The sequence below is a fragment of the Scleropages formosus genome, unplaced genomic scaffold (assembly GCF_900964775.1).
Source record: "Scleropages formosus unplaced genomic scaffold, fSclFor1.1, whole genome shotgun sequence".
Classification (NCBI taxonomy): Eukaryota; Metazoa; Chordata; class Actinopteri; order Osteoglossiformes; family Osteoglossidae; genus Scleropages; species Scleropages formosus.
Genome location: NW_021641059.1, coordinates 50,352 through 63,524, shown reverse-complemented (window position 1 = coordinate 63,524; position 13,173 = coordinate 50,352). Strand labels below are relative to the sequence as shown.

The 13,173-nt window shown below is 41.5% G+C and overlaps 1 protein-coding gene across 1 annotated transcript in view; it reads right to left on the bottom strand.

Annotated features, from left to right (window-relative positions):
* The window catches only part of LOC114909829 (MAM domain-containing glycosylphosphatidylinositol anchor protein 2-like), a gene marked incomplete at its 3' end in the record, with an annotated part of 59,081 nt that extends 46,512 nt beyond the window's left edge, over positions 1–12,569 (bottom strand). The window contains exons 1-2 of the mRNA XM_029249621.1: positions 12,560–12,569; positions 12,099–12,238 (exon numbers count right to left, since the gene is read on the bottom strand). Of these exons, the coding sequence (XP_029105454.1) occupies positions 12,099–12,238; positions 12,560–12,569 (150 nt within the window). The remainder of the gene's footprint in view (positions 1–12,098; positions 12,239–12,559) is intronic.
* Positions 12,570–13,173: the final 604 nt, after the last annotated feature.

Here is a 13,173-nt window from a genome sequence, read left to right as displayed (position 1 = left end):
CCTTGCAGCAGCTAAGCATGAATTTTGTCCCTATAACGCATGCTGTATAGTTCTCAGTGGGCATTCAAAGTCTGGTCTTGCCCTGTTGTTTACTCGGATCAAGGCAGCAATAAAAAACTGAATCTTCAGCTGGGTTAAATAACATGAAAAATTTGAAAATGTAAGCACCGCAAATCCCTCTGGATAAGGGTATTAAGAAATCAATGAAAAAGAATAAATTACCATAAAAATGCTATTAAGATTTTAGTAGTCGACAACCACTTACTAATAGCTCTGTATTGGAAGCAGGCTGTACACACACACACACACACACACACACACACACACACACACACACACACACACACACACACACAGAGCAATGCTATTAGCATGTATTGCGTTTTAAATGTGCTGCTGTTTGTTAAAATAGGCCATGAAATAGAGATGGCAGTAACCGGATGGAACAGTGAGGGGAATGACTGCCTGCGTAGGTTTCATGTAGGCTTCCCAAAAGGACTTGGCACTGAGCACACAGGTAGACCCTGAACTAAGAATATGTGTGACTTACAATGACCCGGGTTTACAATTTACATCCTATCAACCTTATTATATTATTTTTAAGTCCTAGCTTTTGTAACCTTTAACATTTGTAACAAGCGCTCCACCTGCTTTATGATAAAATCGGCTGTCTGCGCTGCTGCAGGGCACCGTATTTCTTATTGACTCAGTGTGTCAATCAGTCACTGTGCTTTATTTACAAAAAGGTTGTTTTATATACAGAATGTTTCATGTGTGGTTCCATTCAAGTTGCAAATGACTGAAACATGAACACTCTGGAGGAGCAGAAAAGAAAGAGAGAAAAGAGATTTGGAAATGCAAGTGAAAGTAGTGCAGAACAAAAATATAACTGAGCTGTTACTTATGTTGTTATTGTACATTAGTATTAGCACAAATGATGTGTGAAAGAAGTGAAAACTATAACAAAGCCATAATAGAAAAAGTTGAATTTATTCAAATTAATGTCTTATACAGACACTCCACTACTTACGTAAATTTTCTTTATGTAAATCTGGATTAACGTAAAAATTCCCAGCATACAAATTATTTATGGATAGTGCTTACACAAAACATCTGAAATTTGTTAAGCACAAGTCGGTGTAGCGAGACAAGCCAGGAAGCTGCATCTTCCCACTGTCTGCGTATTTTAAGACGTGAAGGCATCTCTTCTTGTTAGTGTAGTGATTTTTTCGCATATTTTTTACCCATTTCATTATTCACAATGTCTGGTAGTAAATGCACACTTGAGGGATTCAGTTACTGCTGAATCGCTGTCCACATTTAAAAAGGTTCTTAAAACTCACCTTTTCCGGACTTGGACTATGATCTACTAAGTTCATGTAACGTGTAAATGTTCATGCACTATAACTTTGAAATCATGTTTGTTAAACAATGGATAAACCTTCACACAACTACTCCTGTAGTGTAACCTAAAGGTTTTTATATTTAAAAAATATACTAGAAAAGAACTGTTGATATTTGGATAGTTTTATACAGCTACTCGTGTGATGTACATCAATTCATATGGTGGTAAGAAACTAACTGTACTTAAGAATCACGCGTCTGCATCTAAGTCTCTTTCTACTAATGTAATGCACACATTGTATTTTCTATGAGATGCATGTCGCTTTGAAGAAAAGTGTCTGCTAAATGAATACATGGAAATACAAGGAAAACGAGAACCGTCTCGCAAGCGTACAGCAATGGATTTGAAGATGAAATATAAAATAACGAGGAAGTATGAAGGTGGACAAAGATTTTCATCTATAGCACGGGAACCAGGTTTAGCCGTATCGACTATAAATACAGCAGTGCTGCACGTGAAAGAAACAGCTAGCATGAGCGCAACAATAATAATGAAGAAACGTCAAGGTGCAATAACAGATGGACAAAATATGTTAGGTTGAATGGTGGGGGAGGAGGGGGAAACAGGCATACTTAAATTTCGACTTACGTGAGGAGTTGAAGAATAGTCAATTTGCTTAAGTCGAGGGATGTCTGTATATCCTTTTTATTTGTGTAATACAGTATAAAGGCACTTGCTAGTTACGACAAAGTCAATTTACTAGCTACTGTGTCACTACACATACTCTATATATTAGAATCAGAATCAGAATCAGAACGAGCTTTATTGCCAAGTATGTTCACACATACAAGGAATTTGTCTTGGTGACAGGAACTTCCACAGCACAGACAGAATGACAGTGGCGAGATAGATGAGAAGATAGAGTATGTGAATAAGGGATGAACAATATATAAAAATATACAGTACCCAATATTATATACAAGAGTGTGAGAAGAGATATGATGTGATAAAAAGTTATAAATATAAATATAAATAGCATTATGTATTGCACTGGTTTACTCTCTAGGGGAGAGATTTAGGTGTTCATGAGGTAGATGGCCTGAGGAAAGAAACTTTTCTTATGCCTGGCTGTCCTGGTGCTCGGTGCTCTGTAGCGCCGGCCAGATGGCAAGGGTTCGAAGAGGAAGTGGCCTGGATGTGAGGGGTCTAGAATGATTTTGCTAGCCCTTTTACTGACTCTGGACGAGTGCAGTTCTTGGAGAGCTGGGGGGGATGTGCCGATGATTCTTCCAGCAGTCCGAACTATCTGCTGTAGTCTTCTGATGTCTGACTTCGTAGCTGAGCCGAACCAGACAGTTATAGAGGTGCAGAGGACAGACTCAATGACTGCGGAGTAGAATTGCATCAGTAGCTCCTGTGGCAGGTTGAACTTCCTCAGCTGGCGAAGGAAGTACAACCTCTGCTGGGCCTTCTTCACAATGGAGTCTACGTGGGGCTCCCACTTCAGGTCCTGTGAGATGGTGGTGCCCAGGAACCTGAATGACTCCACTGTTGCCACAGTGCTGTTCATGATGGTGAGTGGGGATAATGCTGAGGTGTTTCTCCTGAAGTCTACGATCATCTCCACCGTTTTGAGCGTGTTCAGCTCCAGGTTGTTATGACTGCACCAGACAGCCAGCTCTTCGACCTCCTGTCTGTAAGCAGACTCGTCACCATCCCGGATGAGGCCGATGAGTGTGGTGTCGTCTGCAAACTTCAGGAGTTTGACAGAGGGGTCTTTAGCGGTGCAGTTGTTGGTGTACAGGGAGAAGAGCAGTGGGGAGAGCACGCATCCCTGGGGGGCACCAGTACTGATCGTGCGAGTATTGGATGAGAATTTTCCCAGCCTCACTAGCTGCTGCCTGTCTGTCAGAAAGTTGGTGATCCACTGACAGATGGAGGTGGGCACAGAGAGTTGGGTTAATTTGGACAGGAGGAGGTGTGGGATGATGGCGTTGAAGGCTGAGCTGAAGTCCACGAACAGGATTCTGGCATAAGTCCCTGGTTTGTCCAGATGTTGCAGGATGTAGTGCAGTCCCATGTTGACTGCATCATCCACAGACCTGTTTGCTCAGTAAGCAAACTGCAGGGGGTCCAGCAAGGGTCCAGTGATGTCCTTCAGGTAGGCCAACACCAGTTTTTCAAATGACTTCATGACCACAGACATTAAGGCGACAGGTCTGTAGTCATTAAGTCCTGTGATTTTGGGTTTCTTTGGGATGGGGATGATGGTGGAGCGTTTGAAGCAGGAAGGAACTTCGCACATCTCCAGTGATCTGTTGAAGATCTTTGTGAAGATAGGGGCCAGCTGGTCAGCACAGGTTTTTAGGCAGGCCGGTGTGCAGGCCGCTGCACATATATTTTAACATTAAAGACATATAAAGCATTTTCATTATAACTCCACCAATATACCACCTTCCTCATGACTTTTTGATGGCCTACTCTGTACTGTCGGTCAGTTCCAGCCTTTGCATAAGCTGAGCCAGAAGGTCAGATGTAGCAGTCTGCTATGACTCAACTATGAACAGTTCACCAGCAATTTAAGAGCAAGACTCAACTAAGAAAGTGCACAAGTGGAAAAGTGCACGCATCCAGTCTTGAGCATGAGCGATTATGGCTACTGAATGCAAGATATATTTGCACTTAGGCTTTCATATTTAATTCCAAAAGAACATCACAGAGTTTTCTCAGTGTTCAAAATCAGGACTTCAAAAATGATTCAGATTTCTACAAGCTGCAGCACAAACAAGCCAAACTTTTGGGCTCCTAGCAGCGTTCTGCTTATAAAGGCAACGATACCGTCCCAGGGGGCAGTTTCACTGGGAGCCTACATAAAGCTCCCGAGCAGCCTTACGGGCGGGATGGTCGCACCCGCCCACCTGCTCTATTAATAGACTGCCCCTCCCCCCATGGTCTGCCACCTGCCACCCTGAGCTGGAGGACCAGAACTGACGGCACGAAAGCGCTGGTGGGCAGGAGCACATTGACGGCACAGTGCCGGAGCACAGAGCCTGTCCGGAGACAGCACCGCCTGCTGACGGCTGATCTGACGAGGCTCTACTTCACTGCTGTTTTTCCATATCAAAGAGGAGGTGCTTAGAGCAAGGGGAGCCAGACATTTGGAGCACAGTTCCAACGGTTGACAGTGAAAGGGGACTGAGAGTGACAGGGTGGGGTGGGGAGGTGGAGTATACGAAAGCCACTCGGCTCAAGAAGGGGAAAATTCACCATGACGCGAGGCTGGCTTTGAACCGCGCCTTTGATCTGGGCCTCAGGCGGTACCCTTCTTGCATCGCCGCTCCGGTTCGAGTGCGTGGGCCGACTCGACGGAAGGCAGGCTCTCGAGGGCTTGAGTCCCGCTGTAGCTGACATTAGCCTCAGTTTAATCGGGTCAACAGCAGCCTGTCAACACCCACCACCCGGTCCAACATGAGCCTCAGTCAGGAATGGACACCCTCATCCAGCTTCACATACATAAGCCTTGAGAAAAACATACAACATCGCGACAGGAAAAGACAACAACTCCCTTAGACCATTCATAAAGTAAAAGCCACCCCACATGCTACGTTGTGTTCGGGAAAAACTCTTTGTAAGGGCAATCCTTATAAATTCAGCAGTAAAAATTATGTTAACATTAACATTTTGTAAATTAATATTGACACCTGAAATAACACCAAATCCCATTAACCTTTACCTTTACTTCAATAGTTAACGTTAAAAACACGCTTTACCTCCATTAATTACTCCATAATACTATATGGCTGTCCACCTGAACTCATTCAGCTCATCTGTACGTATTATGCACCACATACTTAAACGTTCACCAACTAAAAATAAATAGAAATCATATTTTTTTAACTGAATTCAACCTTTAAGAATGAAAAACAGAATCAGTAAAGCCATGTAAATGAATTAAAACTCAGTAAACAAGTAGAAAAGGTTTCGACAGTCCAAACGGGACTATGATGACAGAGCGCAAACAAGGGTGTAGATTTAAACGTAAGGGCTAATGGATGTTGAGAAGTTAGCACAACACAAGCCAAACTATAACTGAAAAGATGACTACATGGTGCCTCCGACTTTGCACCCTTCAGCTAGCGAGCACTGCATAAAAACAAAATTCAGTCCTCACAAACACGAAGAAATTCCCCATGACCCAAAGCAGGGGTTTTAAAACTCCTTAACAGTGTAATTTCTCACAGCCCGAATGGGTGTATCTCAGGGTATGACTGTATCTGTAATAATGAACAACAGCAACTTTTACATATAGAAAACACAGAACACATCCCCAATGGAATATTAATGCTGCCTTCATGTATGTTCTCATTCATGCAAATTACATTTATTCATTTATCTGTCGCTTTTCTCCAAAGCGACTTACCATGTTAAGTTTACAGTTATTTACCCATTTAAACAGCTGGGTAATTTTTACTGGAGCAATTTTAGGTCAAGTACCTTCTTCGAGGGTACTACACCCGGAGATCAAACGTGCGACCTTTAGATCAAAAGGCAGAAGCTCTAACCATTACACTACCAGCTGTCCCTATATTATAAAATTATTCTTGAAGAGAGCACAGCAGTCTGTGCAAATCTGAGGGGCTGAATAACCTGAAGTAAGACGTTCCCACTCATTACTTCTCTAATAGTAGAATAAGAATGTCAACTAGCGGCCCAGAGTACATACTGTCTGCGGAGCTGCTCATAATCCACATATAACAACTAGCCATACATGATTATTTTGTACTCACTTTTCAAAGCCAGATATAAATTCTATTTTTTTTAAAAAAAAGGAAAAAAACAAACAATTAAGCACACTACATTGTTTTAATTTGTTTTGAGCTTAAGTCGTATTTACAAAAAAGGTAAAAAGCAGAATTCGAGAGGGCCTGCAATCCAAATACATTCTTTTTTCAATATGAAAATATGAGATCCTACTTTAATAATGAGTGTGTTTTGCAATACTATTCTGCCTTCTGATAGCCTTATGAGATTTCCACCTCCGTGACCCAACTCAACGCACCTTTGCTTTCCCAAAACATGCTTTCAACCTCAACCCTTGCCAACAACTACTACTGTGACTGGCAATATTTACTGTGAGGTTTCAAACAAACCAAAACTGTGTTGTTAAACAATGTCTCTCTGACAGAGAGGGCAGTTGCCAAAATTAATGGTAAGAGCAGCATGGCTAGACAACAGTGTAACTAACTACTGCGGTTTTTCAGTATAAGATAGGATACAGGCTCGATTTAGAACAGTATGCAAAAGATACTGAGTAACCATTTTCTCATTCTCATGTCAACATTCTGTGCATAGATGTCTTTTCTCGATGCCTAAACAGAACATTATCATGTTTTGTGTCATTTAAGACAAACACTACCCACATTTTAAGTTCAAGATCACTGCCTACAATCACCCTGAAACCCCTGACAAAATAAACACTACTGCGAACTGCCAGGGTGGACTGAGACAACATGCCTAAATCAGAGCAGCTGGAAGCAGGAGGTCATTCATCATGTCTTCTGAACTAAAGGTGCAATTATACTGACCCCTTGCAGATAGCTCCTTGACTTTTTCTTATTTGTGCTGCTGATGTGAATATAAATCCACACCAGGACACGTCACACGTTATGGCTGGATCAAATACAACCTTTCCATCAGTGAAACTGAACAGTTAACATTGTGCTGCTTGCCAATAAACTCAGATTCTCAAAACACTTAATGCTGTAAGCAACAAGTAAGTCTTGTGTTTAGGACAGAGACAGGTCCCCTACTGAACTACAGAAAATTGACAATTCAAAATCTGAACTATAAAACAATGTCCCTACCTGGCTTTCTATTTCTCCACCTACATTTAAATTTATTTATTTAGCAGACACTTTTTTCTAAAGCAACATCCAATGAACTCTATGTAGTGTTATCACCACCTTTATGGTACCATGTGAAAAAGACAATGGCATTGCTCATCAGTGCTCATAATGTTAGATCAATTAAACTTCACAAGGAAAGGTGTTGGAAATTGTCTTGTTTTCTCCATGAATTCCAAAACAGGTTTTAAAAATTTCAAGGGAGGCTTCAAGAAACAATGATGACTTGATGACCTTCTGGGTAAATAGGGGTTAAAGGTCAAGCACTTAGTGAGGAATATATTAACAGGTCCCTGGGAACCACTAGTATTTTCACTCAGCATTCAACACATCCATATTTAATGCAATAGTGAAGAAGCATAGGCCTTCTGGAAATCATACACTGTTAATAAAACAGATTTTGTGCAACACCTATACATAAAACAAGTGCTACTGACATCATTGTAATGTCACTGTGTGTCATGAAAGACTAAAATACACACAAATAAAAGGATTTAAATGTCACATGATAATAAATAGTATGATTAAGTTTTATTATCATTGAGTTACCCAGAGTGACATGCTACTTAGACACTAAAAGTAAAGATTTCTTAGATTTATATGATAAAGCCAAGCTCAGATTTATTAGATACACTACTACCTTGTGTTGGAAATATCTCCATTATGCATTTTTTGAAAATGCAAACATTTTAAAGTTTATTCATTTATTTTTAAGAGCATTTCTTTCACTGGTCTATTATCCTTTTTGACATCTGTCATTGGGGCAGCAAAACGTACTGAAGTAGAATAGAAACTCCAGCTGTGGAGGGAGGGGAGAAGGGCTTTATGGAGCCATATGCAGTTGGAGCATTTTCCATTTACTAGCACTAAATCAGGGACATTTACTGAAAATACCTCACAAACAAATAGGTGCATTTCTATTTAGACACTATTTTGAGAATGTACTTAAATTAACCAGATGGCAACAAAGCTATTTACACTATGTACTGTACTGGTCAAATCCTCTTGTTAACCATGGAACACAGTCAGCATTTAAGGTGAAAACCTTTTTTAATTTGTTCTCACAGGATTCTCCATCACCCAACAGCTTACTCTCCTTTCTTTCACCCTCCCGAGCCCTCTGATGCGCAGGAAAACTTGGCACTGTCTTGTGTGTTTAAAGCAGAACTTTAAATGGCAGGTTGCGGAAATCGTATGCTTTTCATTTTCAGTCATTAAAAAGCAGACTTTAACGTTGTTCCATGTTGAAAAAAGACAAATTGCCATCCATGTTCCAAGGACACAGACCCTGCATTATATGAGCAATAAATGCTGTTTTATAAAATCTTGTCGTGAATTGTCAGTTCACGTTAGCCTTATGTGACATAGTTAACAGTACCAAACCCATGAGCAAATCAAAGAATTAAGCTGCATTGTTAAGATTTAATAAATTAAGTGTGTGTTTTTTGTTTTTGTTTTTTTTTTTTTAAATTTTGTAACATCGTGGATGGACTTACAAGCCATTCTGAGTTACACATTTTGGGTACAAACTGCATTCATACATTGAGGTACAAGGTTAAGATTTCAGCTGATTGGTTTCAAAGAAAAGTTCTGGCCGACTGGTCATCTTAATAACTTCAATCTTTTTCCTTAAGTCAGTTAAGGAGAGCAATTCTTGTTGTAAAACCTGGAACGGCTGTAAAATTTTTACAGCTATTACCAGTCAACATTGGTGCAGGAAGGCTGCACAGAAAGTAGAGCTGCTGTCTCACAGCACCTCGGTGGTGCAAAAGGATGTGGGTTCGATTCCCATTCAGTCTCTGTGGAGTTTGCATGTTCCCCCCAAGTCTGCGTGGGTTTCCTCCGGGTGCTCCGGTTTCCTCCCACAGTCCAAAGACATGCTGTTCAGGTTCACCCATAGTGTGTGAGTGACAGAGAGAGTATGTTCCACTGATGTATGCATGAGTGACCTATTGTAAGTAGTGTATCTAGCAGTGTAAGTGACCCTGGTGAATAAGGTGAGTGTGTTGATAACACTATATAGAGGTCATTGGAAGCTGCTTTGGAAAAAAGTGCCTGCTAAATAAAGAAATGTTAACCGCATGCTTATTAAGGGTTAACTGACCTTTCAGTTTCAAAGAGAATGTAATAAGTATTCTGAACTATAATTTGACAGAGGACAGATATTTACATTCTGTATACTGATCAGTAAAAACCTTGAGATTTTTCTTCACATTTGCACTGTATGATCTTGCGGCTCTTTAAAAACTACATCTACAGAAAGTTTATTTTAACAGGCTCCTTAAACTTACATTCTATATTTCAGTAATTTTCCAAAAATATACTGAAGAACTTGTAAAAAATGTTGCAGATGTAATTGCCACTGAATATTAACTGTTCAACTGATCAACCGAATTCATATAATTAAATACTATGGTTTTGAGTAGTTTACTGCTGCAACAAAGCTTCACTGGAATGCAACAGGTAGTGTGTGTTTCTAATGCAAGCAGCTTTGTGTAAAAGCACCTCACACTTGGCTGCATTCAGGCATTCTCTAGACTCGGGTGTGCAACTGTAAAGGTGCCAAAGCCAAATACATCAGCAGCAGAAAATTATTAAAAATGTTCCATTTGTGGATCAAAAAAAGGTTGCCATGAAAGCACAAGGAGTATAAAATAATATTCTCTGCTGCAGATTGAAGCAGGGAATGAAAGAAACGCTGATGGAAAGTTACAGTGCCTGATAATGCTTACGTGAGAAAAAGGTTTCAATATATAGCCTGAAGTGCTGTTTCCTGTTTCCAGATTATCATTAAACTGCTTTTGCAAAAAAAAAAAAAAAAAGAAAAGAAATTGTACATCTCTTACACTGTGATATTTAATTAAGGCACGGAAAATTGTTTATTGATCTGCCAGGGCAATGCACATTATATCCTGTATCATTTTCAGAGGGAAATATTCAATCCAGCTTTGCCAGGCAGTCAAAACTACAGTTACTGGCCACAACCAGGTCACTGAAACATCATCTCAGCGAGATGGAACTTGGGAAAACAGGGGAACACAGTCGGTGGTCTAAGAGTAAGTAGTGAAAAGCAATCGGGGTCTCAGAGCTCGAACCAATCTAGAACCAAAGGCTATTTTATCCAGGCCTCATGATGACATTTTCCTGTGCTTTTGTAACTGCCTGGTCTAGTAACTCGATGTCTGCTCAGCTAACATCTAAGGTATGCAAGTTCTACATCTGAAACAGGTAGAACAGGAAGGTCCTGTCATATAAAGGACCTTCATAGCGAAGTTCCTGTGGCATACAGAAAGTAGCACTGAAGGATGTGAAGCCTCAGAGGGAGGCTGGCAGAGGTGATCGTATGTAATAAGTCCATCATCAGACCTTATTGAGGGTGGTGACACAACACTGGGTCAAAGGTTAGAATATCATTCAAAGAACTGCTACTGTTTTCATATTTGACAGGAATTAGAATGCATTTGAATGTTGTCAAGTCAAGCCCAGTAAATATAAAATGTTTCTCTTGACAATTATGAAACAACTATACTGTATGTGCACTGCTGCTGATTTTTTTTACATCAGAATATAGAATAGAGACACCCCTCGACGTATGCAAACAGACCATTCAACCCCTTACATCAGTCACAAGATTAGTATGTCGGATTCCCGCTCCTCCACCACCATTCACACACACATTTTCAGAACCGCTTGTCCCATACGGGGTCACGGGGAACCGGAGCCTAACCCGGCAACTCAGGGCGCAAGGCTGGAGGGAGAGGGGACACACCCAGGACGGGACGCCAGTCCATCGCAAGCCACCCCAAGCGGGACTCGAACCCCAGACCCCCCGGAGAGCAGGACTGTGGTCCAGCCCACTGCGCCACCGCACACCACCGTTCAACATAACATTAATTTTTCCATCTCAGTTGTTGCACCTTGATGTTTCTTCGTTATTATTGTTGTCTCCATGCTAGTTCCTTTCACATGCAGCATCCTTCACTATTGTATTCACAGTCGATATGGCTAAACCTGGTTCCTGTGCCACAGACGATAATCTTTGTCCACCTTTACAGACACACACACACACACACACACACACACACACACACACACACACACACACACACACATTATCTGAACCGCTTGTCCCATACTAGGTCGCGGGGAACTGGAGCCTAACCTGGCAGCACACAGCGTAAGGCTGGAGGGGGAGGGGGAGGGGACACACCAAGGACGGGACGCCAGTCCGACGCAAGGCACCCCAAGCGGGATTCGAACCCCAGACCCACCGGAGAGCAGGACCCAGTCCAACCCACTGCACCAACGCGCCCCCCCCCCATCACCTTTATACTTCCTTATTATTTTCAATTTTATCTCCAAATCGATTGCTGTACGCTTGTGAGACAGTTCTCATTTTCTTTCAAGTGAACATTTATCACCAGGCATTGTGAATAACGAAATGGCTAAAAAATATGCAAAAAAAGCACTGCACTAACAAGAGGAGATGCGTTCATGACTCAAAACACACGGAAAGTGGGAAGATGCAGCTTCCTGCCTTGTCTGGCTACGCTGAGTTGCGCTGAACATATTTCGGATGTTTTGCATAAAATAAAAGCGCTATCCGTAAATAATGTGTATGGAGGGAATTTTTTTTACGGAAATCCAGAATTACGGAAATCAAATTTACGTAAATAGAGGGGTGTCTGCATCTCAATAAATTGCAATTCTCCTGAGTGAATGTAATGAATTCTCTCATAATATTGCTTTCCTAGCACTCGATATCTCACACATGACATCTGCACTGAAAATAGTTCCTACTGTGAATGATACGCGAGATCCATGTTTAACGCCTCAGCAGTGGGACTCACTTGTGGTCGCGGGTGGCCAGTGACCAGGCAGGCCAGCTCAAGGGTTTCTCCTTCACGGATAGTGTACACCCGCTCCGTGTAGCGCTCTTCCTCGATGTTGCACGCATGGCCCGAGTGCACAATGCGGACTGTAGGAGGAGCTGTGAAAGGAATGAAGAAAAGGAGACATCAGAGATGGCCCAGGGTCACATACTTTGTGCTACAGCAGTAGGTTCAGTCAGAGTCCCAGATGTGACAGAGCCACAGCTGCAAACTGTTCGCAGGTGTCCTTGTGAGCCCTGCTGAACCCACAGCTGCAGAAACAACAACAGAATGATCGAAAACAAAAAACTCCCTATGGCCCGATGTTCAAGGCAACTGTACTACAAAATGAAAAGCACAACATTCTCTCTTGTAGACCACTGCAGTACGTTGAGCCTTCTTTCAGCATAATATCTTCATGTTTAGCATCTACAGCCAACCTGAGGACATCTTTCAGCCATATTTTTGACAGAACATAAACAATTTGTTCGTTCGTCTGTTTGTGGATGACAGTATCATAATTCCAATTAAATTCTCTTCGGGAAAGCACAACATCTCCTATGCTCTAGCAGGGCTCACTAACTTTTACCTCCAACAGGTATGAACTGAAGTAGATTCTAACAAATCAAGTTCCACAAAATAAACAATAACAGATTATCAGCCCCCCCATTGGAGAGAGAAAAATAAACCCTTTTGGGAAGATCTGATGAGGCAGAATTCCTGTGAAATTGATTTTGGCATACTTCAGTGCATCTGAACAAAACCACAGCAATAATGCTGATATAATATTGAAATTAAAATATTACAGCACCAGTCGAGCCATATAAATTCTTTCTATGATACTGTCCCAACTGGGCAAACTGTACTTATGTTTAAAGAAGACATGCGTTCTGAAGAACCGATCAGAACAGAAGTTAAAATCCAGGTATCCCTAGAGCACTGAAGCTTGACACGACATTTCAGAACACTTCAGCAGTGAGAAATTACACCAACGCGGCATAAATGACGCACTGCTACAAGACATCAATCCTGCTTCTCAGTCCTTGGCTCAGTA